General features: G+C 45.5%; 1 protein-coding gene across 1 annotated transcript; it reads right to left on the reverse strand.

Moving 5' to 3' along the window:
* Positions 1-2,340: 2,340 nt before the first annotated feature.
* On the reverse strand, positions 2,341-5,206 carry LOC119405786 (uncharacterized). Its single transcript, XM_049419290.1, has 3 exons — positions 5,120-5,206; positions 3,810-4,117; positions 2,341-2,763 (listed from the first exon to the last, which is right to left on the reverse strand). The coding sequence occupies exons 1-3, from the start codon at positions 5,135-5,137 to the stop codon at positions 2,352-2,354; spliced, it is 738 nt and encodes a 245-aa protein (XP_049275247.1). The 5' UTR covers positions 5,138-5,206; the 3' UTR covers positions 2,341-2,351.
* Positions 5,207-15,612: the final 10,406 nt, after the last annotated feature.

Raw genomic sequence — 15,612 nt, forward strand, 5'->3', positions numbered from 1 at the left:
CCAATAAACACCCTCACAGATTGGTGCAGAGTGCTGTGCCCTCAAAACAACTTCAATGCCTTTGTAACCGCCATTTCCATTAGGGACACAAAATTTGGCAGTTTACTAAGAAAACCGATGACTCCACTTTCTGGGCTGTCTCTCCATACAGCAAGTGCCCTAAGTCATGCACAGCTCGTGTCGTCATTCAGGACACTGGATGCCGTAAATTCTATCAATTTATGTACGCTCTCACGGCATCATACGAGGACAGGATTTTCGCTCCTGCAACGACACAGTTATTTGTTGCAGACCAGCCGAAATAGAAGTCTTGCCGTTCCCAGATTTGATGCCGGCAGGGAGACCATCGGTTTCGAAGATGCTCGTCAACAGCCGTGTCTGTCTACTGTGACAGTCTCTCCGACACTGCTGCACTCCTTTCATCGCCTGACCACGTTTGCACTAGGAAAGGCCTGCTCGTGCTTTTTGCGTCTGTGCAAGTTACTCAGACCAGCAGCACTCTTTTGGCAGCAACTGAGCCACATACATTATGTAGCTTATGTAGCTGTGAGGGGAATGTCTCGGCAGAGTGTAACCCCTCGAAGACACACACGCTATGGATGCACCCGATGACATGTATTGTCTCAGTTCCAGTACGCTCAGTGTCATTTGTCACCCACTGATGTATTCAGTCCCTCCATTGCTGACAACCTCACGCCAGCCGGTGTTCCCAGCTTCTGTGCCTGTTAGAAGAATATTGTTCTTTCGAAGACTGCATTTCTACTTTCGATGTTTCATTCGGAATTTGCCAATATCACTACTGATGAAGCTCCTTGGAAGTTATTGGCCCCTCAATTTACGGTTGTCAGTGTGCGAGGACACGTTTGCAAAGCTCCGTTGTTTGTTGACGTCTCCTACCATACCATGCCACTACGGCCCTATTACTGGTTTTTCACCCTTCTTATTGTACGGCCAGCACCCATCACACACAATCGACACAATCCTTCGATACAAGCCAGATCTTACCGATCTGGCTTGTATGGAACAGTTAGCCCAGCGTGTCTGCCAGAGCCAGAAACGCTGAACTACCTGGTTGAACACGCTGAACCATCTATGGACATGCGCCGTCGAGAGCACGACATTGTCCACGAAAAGCGCCTCAAGACCCGCCCTAACCCACTCATAGCGACAAGCTGATAGGTCACCGGACGCCTCCCTTTTCGTACCCGGGGTCATTGTAGTGAAGCCTTGGAACACTGTAGTGGGTCTTCTTCTTCAGCTCTTTTCTGAAGAACACCGCTCGTGCTGGGAGTATGTGCTCCGCCGTGACTATCGCCGTTGCAGTGCTCCAAGTGCCGTCCATTAAATACCTTCACACAAACACAAGGTACAGCAACACTGATGCCAAAGGAACATTCCATAGGCACCTTCTCTGTTAAGGCCGGACTCCTACGATTTTCCGCATTCAACAGACCTCAATGAAGTTTGCAGGCTAATTCAGCTGCGCACTTCCACGTTTATACAAAAGTGCAGGCTACGATAGGTTTTCAGATTCCTCGCAAGTGCATTTCGTTGATTACCTAGGATTTATTTTCGTGTGTGTCGTTTGTGTTCACTAAGCGCACCTTTGAAGATGAACCTAGGATAAGCCAATTGGAATTCCCACAATTACTGGCCACAGTCTGTGTGACATCTATGGACGCCCACGCAAACTATGCTCACAATGAAAAGTAGCTCACAGTGACAAGCATACTGTAGTGTCATAACATGGTGGAAAAAAATTGGCGAAGCTTGCACTAAGCCACGCAAGACTTGAAACAGCGAGATTGGACGATTTTGAAAACTAATCTGGTTGCTTCTAGCTTGTTTTTACTGCTAGTCTTTAGCTAGGTTGTTTCTACGTTGATTCTCAACACAGAGAGGTTCGAGTTAAACCGCAGACAGTCACAGACACACACAGTTGTCCAAACTACGGAGACAGAAAGTCTCAGTGAAACCAGGTGTTCGCACCTCTCATAGATCTACGGGCACATCGTCGTGGTCGTCGTGGTCGTGGTCGTGGGCTTCCATCACTTCGGGGTCTTCTCGCAGCTGCCGTTGCCTTGCCCGTTCCCTAGTATTCTCTCGTACGTACGCAGTGTACGAGAGAATCAGCTCTCTGCCATCGTTTTACGGCCATTTGCTGGGCTAACTGTTGTCTTTTCACGTTTAGTAGACCAGTGGTGAATAGTGGGATTTACACAATTTCTGTGGCATGATAGTTTTCTGGTGGGCCGCACAGTCGCGCATATCTGTTACGATGATATTTTTCTGCGATCGACTCACAAGGAAAAATTTGCAGAACAGCTTTGCTGCTAAAAAAAATGTTCTCTTCACTGTGCAGCAGGTAGTGCTGCATCGGGCCCTGGGTTGACAGGACACCAGATTTTGTCTTGCCAAGGCACTTTGCCCACAGCACTGCTGAAATAACGAGCATAGAGGTCCCTGACCTGCCAAGCTGCTTGGGCAAAGTGGCATGCCTGTGTATGAGCCACTGGCATTGGCGGCTGTGCAAGGAGGTTGCGCCACTGGCCAGACCGCCGCTGCCCAAAGCGATCCACAGAATCGGCAAAGCCAGGGCCACAGTATGCATCATCATCTTCGGTGCATCTGTGCATTAGGAAGTTGTGGAGTGCACAGAGGGCCTTCACCAGCACTTCAGCATGTTCTGGCTTTTCGCCCATGGTCCGCGCCAAGATCCTCCACCTGGCCGCCAGGATCCCAAAGGCGTTCTCAGCGCACCTCCTATTTCATTGAAAAAAAAAACATAAGTGAATATTTGCCCCTTCAGTCCCCTCTCCCCATCCCATCAATCTCAGGTGAGCACATATTTTCAACACAATTTGTGAACTATCACCAACAGCAGTGGCAGAAATTTTGGCCCCACTTGGTGGTGTAAAAATGGATAAGGCGATGATGACTATAAGGCTCACTGAGAAAAAAGAAGGAAAAGGGCAAACAAACACTCATGTTGTTCCTTGTTGATATGAAACGTTTTTTTTTTCTGTTATAGTTTTTTCATTTACTCTGCTCCTTTAGCAACAAACATTCAGTTGCAAGTCAGCGCCAGGCTTGTTGTTCTTCACCCTTCTTTGCTTTCCCACGCTGTTTTTACATTTAAAATGGATCCACAACAACTTGCCTGCATTGTGTATGTTAGAAATGCGCCCCCTGGGTGGAAATTGATGCTTACATCAAGGTGCCGCACAAGATTAGCTTGTATTGGGAAATGGATGAGTGGCAACTAGTCTAGCCAGCAACATTTCCTGCCACTTCACTAGTGCTGTGTGAAGTCTGGGAAACACTAGAAAATATGGGGGTAGCGGCTGTCGAGGCAGCCGCTTCAAGCACAATCTCTGCATCACATGACGCCATCGGGGATGACACCGGAAAGAGTACAAATACTCTTTTGACTCTCTTCAAAATTCGAAGTCTAAATATCCTCCGTAAAACAATGCAACACTTGCAAAAACATCACTTCGGATCTGAAATCTGGATATTTGTCGGGTAGATTGCTAAAATCTGGACTTTTAGTGAGGCGTATTACGTTAGTAAACATACTGCAAGTTCATGGCTTCTTTCTGGCACATGGTATCGAAGAACGAACTGGAATTTACCCTGTGATGAAAAGCTTGTGCACTGATGATACTTCACATTTTTGCTTGGCATAAATCAGTGAATATTTTTTAAAGGAAGTGTTCAACAGATGTGCTAAGATGGGTAGGTGGGCACACTGGGACTGAAAAACAAAAATTAACACTTTGTGTCAAATCCATATTTGTTTACTTTACCTTGCTCTGCTCAGCCGATAATTGAAGATGCGCTCCTCGCCCTCTAGTCCTCGCCCAGGGTATGGCCTTAAAAAGTCCGTGCGGAGTTGGAAGGCCTCATCCCCCACAAAAACGCAAGGCGCTGAGTGAGATGTGTTCGGCAGGGCCAGGTCTCGTGGGAGATGAAGCTTGCCTTCCTCCAAGCGACGCCCGAACTTTGACTGCTCGAGCACTCCACCATCACTCTGCTTGCCGTAGGCACCAACATCAACAACCACGAACTTGTAGTCACTGTCAACTACGGCAAGCAGGACGATGGAGTATGTGCCCTGCAATGAGTGTTTAATACAACAAGGAGGAGGAGGAATAAACTTTATTGTCAACCAGCAATTTAAGCGCCTTGGCCTAGGCCTCCCACGTGGGGACGTCGAGGTCTTGCCTCTTCGCCGCCTCGCGGGCTTGCTGGATACAATAAGATTGTGAAACATTATTCATAGCTGCTTTGCAATGGTCATGTGCCCAGAGGCCAAATTAATGGGGCTGCAACATAGAGTTCAACCTAGTGTTTCTAATTACACACCATGCACGTCAGTGACACGTGATCACCAGACACATGATAATATTGCCGTTTTAGAAGTTGTCATACATTGAGCTTTCACTCTGACATAAATTGTTATTTTCCTTCAGTGTCCCTTTAAGGCACATGGCAAAAATGCAACTACTACTTGTCGCAGCTTCGACCCCAGTAGTTATCAATGCAATCATCCATAGCACCCACGCAGTACGCATGTGCCAAGTAAAATTGTAAACAAAACAACTTTGCCACAGCTGCTGAAGCCCTGGTTCACAATAAAGCGACTGTAGAGACATTATGGACGGCGACCATGCCTTTCTGAAGACCTATGGCTGTTTCGGATGTTTCTGAGCGTTGTTTTCACTCCTCTGCGTTGCAAATCGTCCGTATTGTGGTTATGCATTTGGTCACGTGGTCATAAAATGTGTTGGCACATTTAAAAAATCTCATTGGAGTTAGCTGGGTTGCCCTGTATAATGCACGTTGTCTGAAGAAAAGTACATTAGGGCATTAAGGAATACTACTTACAGCAGATCCTCAACTGTACGACAAACCAACATGCATATGTGCTTCGTATGGCTCGAGGCATCATATGCCACACATTTGAACACCTGACGCCGCCATTCAGACAGGACACTGAATCGTGCTGTGTTCAGTGCTTACAATGACACATAAAATGCATGTGCAATGCAATAGACGGCAATTTTAACATAATGAAAATGTCTGCAGAGTGCATCAGAACATTATACATACTAACCTTATAATGGAAGTACATGCTTCCAGAGTTCGGAGGACACTTAATTTGTACATGCTTGCCGTCAACAGCACCGACGCAGTTCGGGAACTGCCATGTCTGGCAGTAACCTTCTGCAACCTGCAGCCATGTCGCAGTCGTTGGCGTCTAAAAGAAAACAAGCAGCAAGTGATTCTGTCAGTAATAATAACATTGTTTGTGGACTCAGTGTCATGAGAGTGGAAACATTACGGCAAGTTGTTAGAGCTTCACTTTATCGGTGAGAGGAAGTCTCAAACATCAAAAGCTGTCCACTGTTCAAAACCTTAGCTTTCTGTGCCATGGCCGACTGTAGTTTTTACCTGAGCAATTAGCAATTATGCACTGTTGACCCCTTCTGGCCACTGTCAAACTAATAATTGTCGATATGTGTACATTTTAGTGAAAGATCATTAGTCTCCTCTATGAGACTGCAGCGAAAGGGAAAGTTGGGCTAGTTTGTTTGCGTTCATACTGAAACAGCGCAAAAGACGTCGGACACAGAAAGACTTGATAACACGAGCGCTGACTGACAACTGATTGCTTTATTCAAGCGAAACAGAAAAGAGAGGGAAGAAGAAAGAACAAAACATGCGCATGCAACCTATGCACACGTCCACGAGTGTGAATATGTCGTCTAGCAGAATGTGCACAATCAAGCACCGCATGCCATTTGTCCCTTGCAAAAACAATGTCATTTATTCCATTCCGTTTCCATGCGGTAAGGTTTATGTGGGGCAAACAGGGCGCTGTCGCAACATTCGCCTGCGTGAGCACCATAGCTCTTTAAAAGGTGCACCGTTCTCCCATTTGTCTGCCCACTGTGCCACCTGTGGTTGTACCCCAGAATTCTGCCGCACGACCACCACTTATAGACACGTGGATTATCGCATAATTAAGAGAGATAGCTGAAGCCTTCGCTATCTGCGAAAACGGTAACACGTGCGTCAGGGCACCGTCGGTTGCATTACTTGATTGCGAGTTGACGTACTTAGAGAAGACATGATGTTACAAGTGTAGTCTTTTGTCATGTGCATAGGTTGCGTGCGCATTTTTTGCTCTTCCTTCTTCCCTCTCTTTTTCTGTTTCGCTTGAATAAAGCAATCAGTTGTCAGTCAGCGCTCACGTTGTCAAGCCTTTCTGTGTCCATGTCTTTTGTGCTGTTTCAGTATGAACGCCTCTATGAGACGGCTCACAAATCCTCTCAATGGCTTGAAGCATGCCGAGGTGCACACCTTGAAGTAAGGTACAAAGCTGGGCAAGTTGCAATGGGCTTGACTTTCCACTTCTGGCTACATTTGGCAACCCACAAGCTGCCAGAGCCAGTCAGATCGAACACAGTTTTTTTCAGGATATTCTGCCTACTACACAGCATACTTCTGCCATGTTTGCACCGCCATCTTTGTATTTATTTAATGGATTTCAACAAAGGCACTTGAAGGCTTTGGCTTCACTTTTCATTACCAAGTACTTCTTTGCCAAAGCCTGTTCCACCCTGCAAGATGATGTGATTACAACATGCAGCAAACATTAGAGGCTTATTTCTTACTGCTTCTTTTTCTGTATTGTGGCGCTCCCTCTTGTGAAAAGCACAGCATATATATTCATGCCTAATAACCACGTGGCGTCTTGAAAGCTGTACACATAAGTTGTACGCACATGTTCCTCGAGATGCGTTTTTTCAGTTTAACTTTCCTGCAGTAGTGTCCATTCTAAATCACATTTTTTCTTGTACGGTTACTGAACACATAGCATAACTATTTCATTGTGTCGGAAGTATAAATGCCACCGAACCTGTTATTTTTTAACTAGGCCATCTATGTTGGCAGAGTGCACTTATTGAATAATGACCAGGCAGCTCACATAAACAGTAAGTTCGATCATCATTATTGATATTATTATTATTATTATTATTATTATTATTATTATTATTATTATTATTATTATTATTATTATTATTATTATTAGTGCACATTATTGCTCAGCAGTGCAGCAAATCACCACATCAAACATGCAATGCTTAACCCTTTCGTTGCCGAGTTTTTTGGCACTGTTCCACGCTTCCTACTGGTGTCTTTTTTTCTTTTTCATCATGTGGAAATTTTCTGGTAGGAACGCAGCAGAACGCTCGTCAGGACATGTAAACATTTATAGTGGGGATTATCTCATTAAATGAAAAGTCACTCACAATTAAAAATTTAAACAAAACTACAAGCAATCAACTAACTAATGAAATCATGTAATTAGACATGAATTTGGAATGGCTGAGCCACTAGTTATCCATTTTATTTGGAGTGCAAATTCATCAAGAGCTCTTGAATTTCTTTATCTGTAAGATAGCGCTAGCACATGGCATGCAGACTCGCCATGGCTGCGCTGCTGTAACACTGGCAGAGAGATGCAGACCGACGCTGACGGGGAAGCATACGCCCAGCATGTAGCAAAAAATTTCATGACAAGACTATTTGTTTATACGTTCTCTCCATAGACGGCGGGACACGCCCGCATTTTATGCTTTTACACGAGTTCTCTCATGAGTGGCAGGGAGTGACTGAAAGACAGAACTAGTAACTCAGGATTGGCAGGGGCTGTGCGTGTGTTGCTTGAGTTATCTCGGGATTGGCAGTGAAAAGGTTAACAAACCAGCAAGCTAAGTTAGAGGAATAAAGCAGGCCGACAAGTAGTATAAAAATAATTGGCTATTGCAATTAAATATGCCCATGAAAGGTAGAGCACAAAAAGTGCTTGAGAAACGGGAACTAAAACTGAGAAGACGAAACACAGCCAACAAGGTTACGGCACATACACATGTACAGCAGTCATGGAATGAAATGCGACATCACAACTTCAAGCATAACTTGCCCGTGCAATTGCTCGAGTGACCACATTGTGTCACTGCAAATATAACCAGTAAAGGTGATGTTTCTGATGTCAGTGTAAGTGGCGACATTACGGCACTCTCACAGAAACTTAAGTATGTGCACTGCTGAGTCGGAAATTGATGCATTTAATTTTGTAAACACTCTACAAGTGCATTCCACAGCTCAATAACACAATGTGGCTGTGCGACCATGACTCATCGAATACTGTTAAATATTCCAAGCTCCATGACTCAGTGTACCTTCCACACACCACACTGTTATATGAAAATCATGATGCTGATAACATATGCTGATTGCGTGTGTGAGATCACCTTCGGTAGGAGACTGTATGATTACAAATTTTGAATCTTCATCCACACCTTTACATGTGCATGTACTTACGGGCATGTACACTGGCTTCAGTTTGGTCCAGAGCACCAAACATGTCTCTTGCACGGCCTCACGGGCCGTAGATATGCCCACGCGAAACGACAGGGCAATGTCTTGTACAAGTGCTCCCGAAGACACGTACCTTCATTTAAATTGAGTTGAATATCAGTTAGCCATTCCAGAGCCGTTCAAGGGTTTTATGTTGCCATAACAAAATAGAAATATCACTGGAACCAAGTATGGATATTCAGCACAGTCATTACATGTGGTCATTAAGTGTATTACAGGTACAACTGTTGCATGAGAACGGACAGTTTTAGTGCCAGGGATCCCTAGCCGCTGGATACGCATTAGTGCGTCCTATTGTACAGGTCCTCGCTTTTATCTGTTCAACAGCCACACACACAAAAAAAACAGAAAGGAACAAAGGGGCTTGCGCACGCAAGTACTTTAGGGGCCGTGGCACTAAAACTCTGTAATAACAAATCATACAACACTCTAAACTCGACATTGATGACTCATGTGCCCTTCACATTCAATTGAATGGCACCGTTTTTATGTATGTTTGTCCAATTTGCGCATTGACAATGTGGGGGTACTGACACAGCACGGTAAAAAATTGACATCAATAATTAATTTTTTTAACTGTAGGCAAGCGAATTTCTCTCTTAATATTGTCATCACTCCAAGTAGCATATACAATGCAAGTTGAAGTTCAAGTGCGTAGCTGTGTAAACAAAACAATTTGATACATAATCATAACATACTCCGACACGACCCGATGCTTTCAATAAGGGCATAAAAATTCCGCAGCTCATATAATAGACACTCACAAAACTGCTGTGCCTTAATTGGAAAAGGTTATCAGTTGTCGTGCCATGACTTGGCCACTGCGAACTGGTTCGGCCCCCAGCCACATCAGCTAGCTAACTTTTTCAGAAGGTTCGAGTGCCTGCAGCTTACATATCCCCAAACAGGGTGGCCAGATGCAGCTGAAATCAAGGTGCCGCTGAACCATCAAATAAGAAATGAACTGCAGGTCTTTTTTTAAGGTTGCTGCACCTCTTACTGGATGCGAAACAACAGTCCTCAATGCAGGGAGACTCCAATGAATCACGGGACAGGTGATCATCCTATGCATACCACATCGTCCATTGATGTGTATGGGTGTCCCAGGATACACCAGTGCAATTGGCCAAAGGTAACATAGGCTGGTGCTGACAAAGCAAACTCATCCTCCATACATGTATAACATTATGAGCAAGTTTGCATGAGACACAATCACAGTATTTACTACGTAGATGAATAAGGGCATAAACGCACGCGCTCTCGTAGTAAATTTGACATCATGCATTAAACGTTTCAGAGACCAGTGTGCTGCCACAAGGTTCTGGACGAATTGCATTACCTCAGGGTCATTGCCAGTCGCTGCGCTGCAGATATCGGCTCTCGGATGTAGAACTCTCTGCAGGTCCTCTTGAACCAAGCTAAGAAGATAATCAAACCGCGCTGGGGTCATCCGATAATACTTCTTGAAGTACCTCAGGTCCCCATCACGCATTCTTTTCATCTGGAATAGGAAGCACACTTTCACTTCGTTTTTTTTTCTATCACAGCAGAAGTCACAGAAATATAACTATCTATTTACGTTGACCGGCACTTAAGCCAGCAGCATATCCATAACTCAGCACTTTTACAAATACTTGTTGTGTGTATTGCATGTGTACTGCTTACAAGGTACAAATAAGCTCCATCCGAGCTAAGGAAACTACTTCTTGCATGTTCCAGTGTCAGTCTCAGATGACCTAATTAGAAATCATAGCTCAAGCATTCACAAGTACAACCGAATAACTTTAAATAAAAAAGAAAAAGCAGCTGATTGCCCAAAATTTCACTCTGCGTAAAGTGGCCGGCAGAATTCAACTTCCATGCAAGTTGAAATCAATCTGTGCAATTCCGAATAATTGCAAAACCGTGGTTCATTTTTTGGAAGAATATTCGTGGAATGCAGTTATGCATGAAATATTTTATAGTCCTAAGCACTGTATGGGGCAGGTGAGGGAAGTACAATAAGGTGAAAAAAAAGGGGGGGGGGAGACGAATCAACCTGATAATCAATAGGAGTCACGACAATAACTGATTGGGGCAGGGAGTGAGGGGCTGTCTTGTGTCGTCGTGCACACTTCCTGATTACCAGTTCACAAGCACTGTCGAAAGCCGACTTAAAATCATATATTAAACAAACGAGACGACAACGTTTTCAGTCAACTCGTTCCTAGAAATTATCGAATCGTACATGCATATTTATTGCACGGATGACGAACCATCTCCAGTTTGTTTTAGCGCACAGCGACATGTTTTAATGCGTGCACAACTAGCGATGTACTTAACTGGCGGTGTTGCGATAACTGGCATACGTACCGTGGTGAAGAACTCGCTCTCGGCGTGGCGCGTTCGCCATGACGGTCGAACCCACCACCTGCGCTGGCGTTTGTCCTCCAACATCTTTCGCACCAAAAGAATTTTTTTCTTGAGAAGGAGAAGCCGCTTTCGGCGCTTTGTGAGGACCATGTTTTCGGCACGCGAAGACGTCCTCACAAAACAGTCGAGGTTCAGAGCAGTCGGAGTGCACGCAGCCAAACCACCAAACACGACCCAAAAGCAACGCTGACTGCGATCGTTGCCAACATCTCGAAGCGAATCCTTCCAAACCGAGTCGTCGTTACGCAGGCCTGCGTAAACAAATTTAGTACATTTCCCAAAATAGATTGCAGTGACTGAAGCTTTGCTTTTCTTTTATATTTAATTATGTTAAAGTCCGAAAAAAATCAACTTTTATGTCCTTTTTATTTTGTAATTAGATTGCCGGTCAGGCAACGCTGCGAAGGGCGGAGCTTCAACTGCCCGGCAAGCCGGCAAGCCGGCTACGTTTGCTCCGTGTGTCACCAAACATCGTATGCCGTACGCCCGACCATCCGACGCCGCACGCCGGATCGGAGGCAAAATCGTACCGCCTGACTCGCCCTTTAAGGAGGTGATCGTGAGAGCACCCAGACGTAGGCGGCTAGATAGATAGATAGATAGATAGATAGATAGATAGATAGATAGATAGATAGATAGATAGATAGATAGATAGATAGATAGATAGATAGATAGATAGATAGATAGATCGATAGATAGATAGATAGATAGATAGATAGATAGATAGATAGATAGATAGATAGATAGATAGATAGATAGATAGATAGATAGATAGATAGATAGATAGATAGATAGAAACGCTAAAAGTACCAAAGGTTCACTAGGAAATGTTTCGCATTTAAAATACACTGCATGTGTGTGCTGGTGTGTTTGCGTACAGATACCATTTCATCTGAGATACTGGAGATTTGAGAATACTGCAAAAAAATGTGCGAATTTAGAAGAGTTGCAGACTTCCGAGAAATAAACTCCGACAAAGACGAAATTCCCACCAAAAATAAACTACGAAAACGGGGAACCCAACGTATGGCGTTTGCGGAAAGAAGGTCACCCGCAGACAGCTAGACCTCCGCGTCCGCGTTTCACGGTTTATCCTGAGTAAACGAACACGCTGCGTGGAGACGGAGTCGGCGCTCATGTTCTTGACGGTGCGTCGATTTACTTAACTGGTAAAATGAATAGTACCCTAAGCGATTGCTTGATAAGCGAATAAGCGGTTGCTTGATCTTTTTGTTACCATTTAGAGTAATAAGAGTTGAACTATGGGCGAGCAGTGCGCTTTCACGGTTATTTCTTGTTGTCGTGATTGCTACACAACGCATCTGGGAGGTGGTGTCAGTGGAGTCGAATGAATGTGACATAAAAACAAAAAATCCTGCCATATCCACGAAGTGAATGATGATTGAGGAGCTGGCTTGCAGATAATCGGGTAAACCGTGAATGATACGTACAAATCTTCTATTGTCATATAAAGACGTGAAACGTTGTTATAGTAGCGGTTGTGGTCAGGTTGCTGTCCAACCACAAGCGGACGCAGACCTTGCAGCTGTGGTCGAACGTGTGGTCGAGCAAATCGCACTTGAAGCGTGCGTCGGCGCCACCAACTTCAGGTAGCGACCGCTTTCGGCGCTTGGCCGCTGCGTCCCGCACCCGTACCCCTTCGAGGTTCTCTTGCCGGCGCTTCCGCGCTGCTTCGGCTTCGCGCGCTTGCATCTAGGGGTCCGCACGACGCTAACGTTTCTCTACGGCCTCGCGAGCTCTCACCGCAGGGTCTTGGCAGCGAGCCTTAGCTGCTGCTGCCTTGCGAGCCCTCCGCTAGGTCGCCTTTCCTTCGTTCATTCCTGCAAATGAACAATGAAGCAAGGTCTGGGTACGGGTACGGGCTCGTCTCTGTTGCTCTCTGTCTCGTGTCTTACTTTGTACTGCGATCACAAAATAAGGAATGTTTAATGTTCAACGTATTAGTAGCAAAGCGCACTGACTGACGACTGTGGAAAGACGAGGCGCGCAGCTATGGCCCTCTAGCGGTCTCCTATCAAACTAGAGCACGTGCCGGCGTGGAGCGAGCGCCGCATGCTACAGTTGGCTATGCTATTAGTGGTTTTTCCCGGGGTATTATCATCATCAATGCGCTCGAAGAACAACAGGAAGAAGACCTTTCTTTCGCACAAGCGTGCGCATGCTACAGTTGACTATGCATTAATATTATCGTGAAGGCGCTCGAAGGATAAGAGGAAAAAGACTTCTCTTTCGCGCGAGATGCGCGCGAGCGTGCGCATGCTAGTTGGCTATGCTATATGTGGTTTTGGCTGCGTTAGTATCATCATCAAGGCACTCGAAGAACTAGAGGAAGACTTCTCTTTCGCGCGAGCTGCGCCTGTAGCGGTCGCCTCTGGAACCAAGGTTATGCGTACGGCGCGGGCCTTTTCTCCAGCTTAAGAACCTGGCGAGCCAGCTTCTGAAAGATAATAAATTTTGTTTAGCTATATAATTCAGTGAAAATATTTTGGCATGGGCGCAAAGGCATGGATAGGCGGCAGGAACCTTAGTCGTTGGGAGTGCGCGTCGCGCGTTCTGAATTCCAAGAGAGGGAAACACGTTAAAAAAACGTTAAAAACAGGTTAAAAAACACAAGGGAAACACGATCAGTGCTGGCCAAGAACTCTGTTCTCGCACAATGACTAGCACGCTGCCAAACGCATAGTCGACATGAACGCGTCTGGTGCCACAGGCCATGCCTTCTCTAATTTGAAATAACACCGGACGCGTTGCACCAACGAATCATCGTACTGGTTAATGACTCTTCGTAAAGGGCGCTATCATAGTAACGACTCCATGCGTAAGCGCTGACGCGTCCTGTGTTAGACTACGCAGACAGCGATGTGTTTGTAGTAGCGACAGTGAGCAATCAAAAATAGCAGCGATCTATGTAACGCAGTTGATGATACACGTCGCTTCTGTCACCTACTGTCTGTGATCGCAATTTTGCGTTCAAGGTGGTGGTCTTAGTGAAGATTTGACAGGTCACCGGCGTCAATGTGGCTATCGCGATGAGAGAGATCAATTTGCACTGGTGGTATCACTGGTGTACAAGATAAGCAATTTCCTCGTGACTGTTTGCGGACAAAGAAGTTATTCAGAACATACATATGTGTATGCTTCTTCCTGCTCGATGAATACATAGCAGCCAAGGTACAATCGCTCCTGGTCGCTTACAAGCTTTGACGCGTGCCTGCCGGAACCAGTCGGAGCCGTCTTTGTTTGAGAGGGCAGGAAAAAGCGAAAGTGACGCTGGAGGACTGTAAACAGCAATAAAGAAAATTTTTGAGGGTATATAAGCTGTCCCCAAATGAAAAATATCTGTAACATAGAAAGAAAGGACGTCTGTATTATGCTATCGCTCAAGCATCGTAGTCCATAAGGGCATACTTTCGAGGTCCACACGCAGCAGCGTATTGAAAATGTCTGCGCTTGGCCTCCACAGAGTTTGCTGTACTGCCACAGAAAGCTGTCGCCGGGCATCGTATGAATGGTAAACCACTAAGTGTCTTTTCAGCATCGAACGCACAAGAGAAGACAAAGACCGAGTGACAGCCGACGAACACAGGTGCTGTCTTCGTCGGTTGTCACTCGGTCCTTGTGTTGTGCGCAGGATGCTGAAATGGACAGATATTACCATGTTTAAGCTATTTGATACAAATTACTATGCGCTCTATTGTGGGACTCCGGTAGGCAGTCCTGCTTAGCTTGGAAATTCTATAGCACCCTTGCCTTTAAAGATTGTTGTTTTTTTTTCTTTTTTTGAACATGACTGATGACTCGGAGTACTGCGTGTTGTACTATGGGAGAGCAGTAAGCTGTCCCGCTTATCGTTCGTCCTTATGAAACCACCGGGTACATCCGTGGCACTGCCAATGGAGCCGAACGACTACGAGCGACAAGAGATTGGTCTTCGGTATCAGCAGTAACTGTGGCGCAAGTTTGCCAGACAAGTTCTTTTCTCAGATTTTGCGTTTATTCTGAAAGTGCTCTCGCCTATGACAAATGCCAAGGTGATCTTACTTGAGTAACTCGAAGCCTTATTTATGATTCTCGATTGTCATGGGCAGGCGCCGCTACAAGGCCGAGAATACCACTAAAAACGCTGTCCGCTTGCGCCAGTGATGTGCTGCTGACTCTGGGAAAGCTCGCCTACAGAAACGCCGTGTGGGCTTTAGGTACTTAGGAAGTGTGAGCCTGAGCGTTTAAGATGTAACAAGAAAGCGGCGCTCACCCTTGCATTCACGCGTATGGACACCAGCCTACATAAAGCCTTGGGTTTTAGGGACAACGGAAAGCCGAACACTGGCGCGATATAAGTAAATAAGAGACGGTAGAGTATCGGTGGCAGAAGAGTAGAGAAAAAATGACAAAAATAAATAGTAGGAATAGTAGGCTGGCAAATGGGCTGTGACTATATGTTAATTTTCTGTGGTAAGATCGATCTAAACAAATTAGACAATGCATTAGAACAACTTAAAAAAGGGTTTTTTTGTTTTTCTTTTTGTCGGGCCTGGCGGCCCACATGTCACCGCCACGTAATAAGGGGGAAGCTCATAGCATCCGTCCATCCTTCCACGTCACCCACCAAACCCGACAATCGAATACCCGGATCAGTGCCCCGACGCGCGATGTGAACTTTCTTTTCTTTACCTCGAACGGTACATTTTCCTCAGTCGCTCGTGTTCGCAAAGATCTCAGCAACGT

This window comes from Rhipicephalus sanguineus, chromosome 9, assembly GCF_013339695.2.
Source record: "Rhipicephalus sanguineus isolate Rsan-2018 chromosome 9, BIME_Rsan_1.4, whole genome shotgun sequence".
Classification (NCBI taxonomy): Eukaryota; Metazoa; Arthropoda; class Arachnida; order Ixodida; family Ixodidae; genus Rhipicephalus; species Rhipicephalus sanguineus.

Coding starts and splice junctions, on each gene's coding strand:
- LOC119405786 (XM_049419290.1), bottom strand. Junction 2,764..3,809: donor TATCGGCTGAGCAGAGCAAG/GTAAAGTAAACA, acceptor TCAATGAAATAG/GAGGTGCGCTGAGAACGCCT.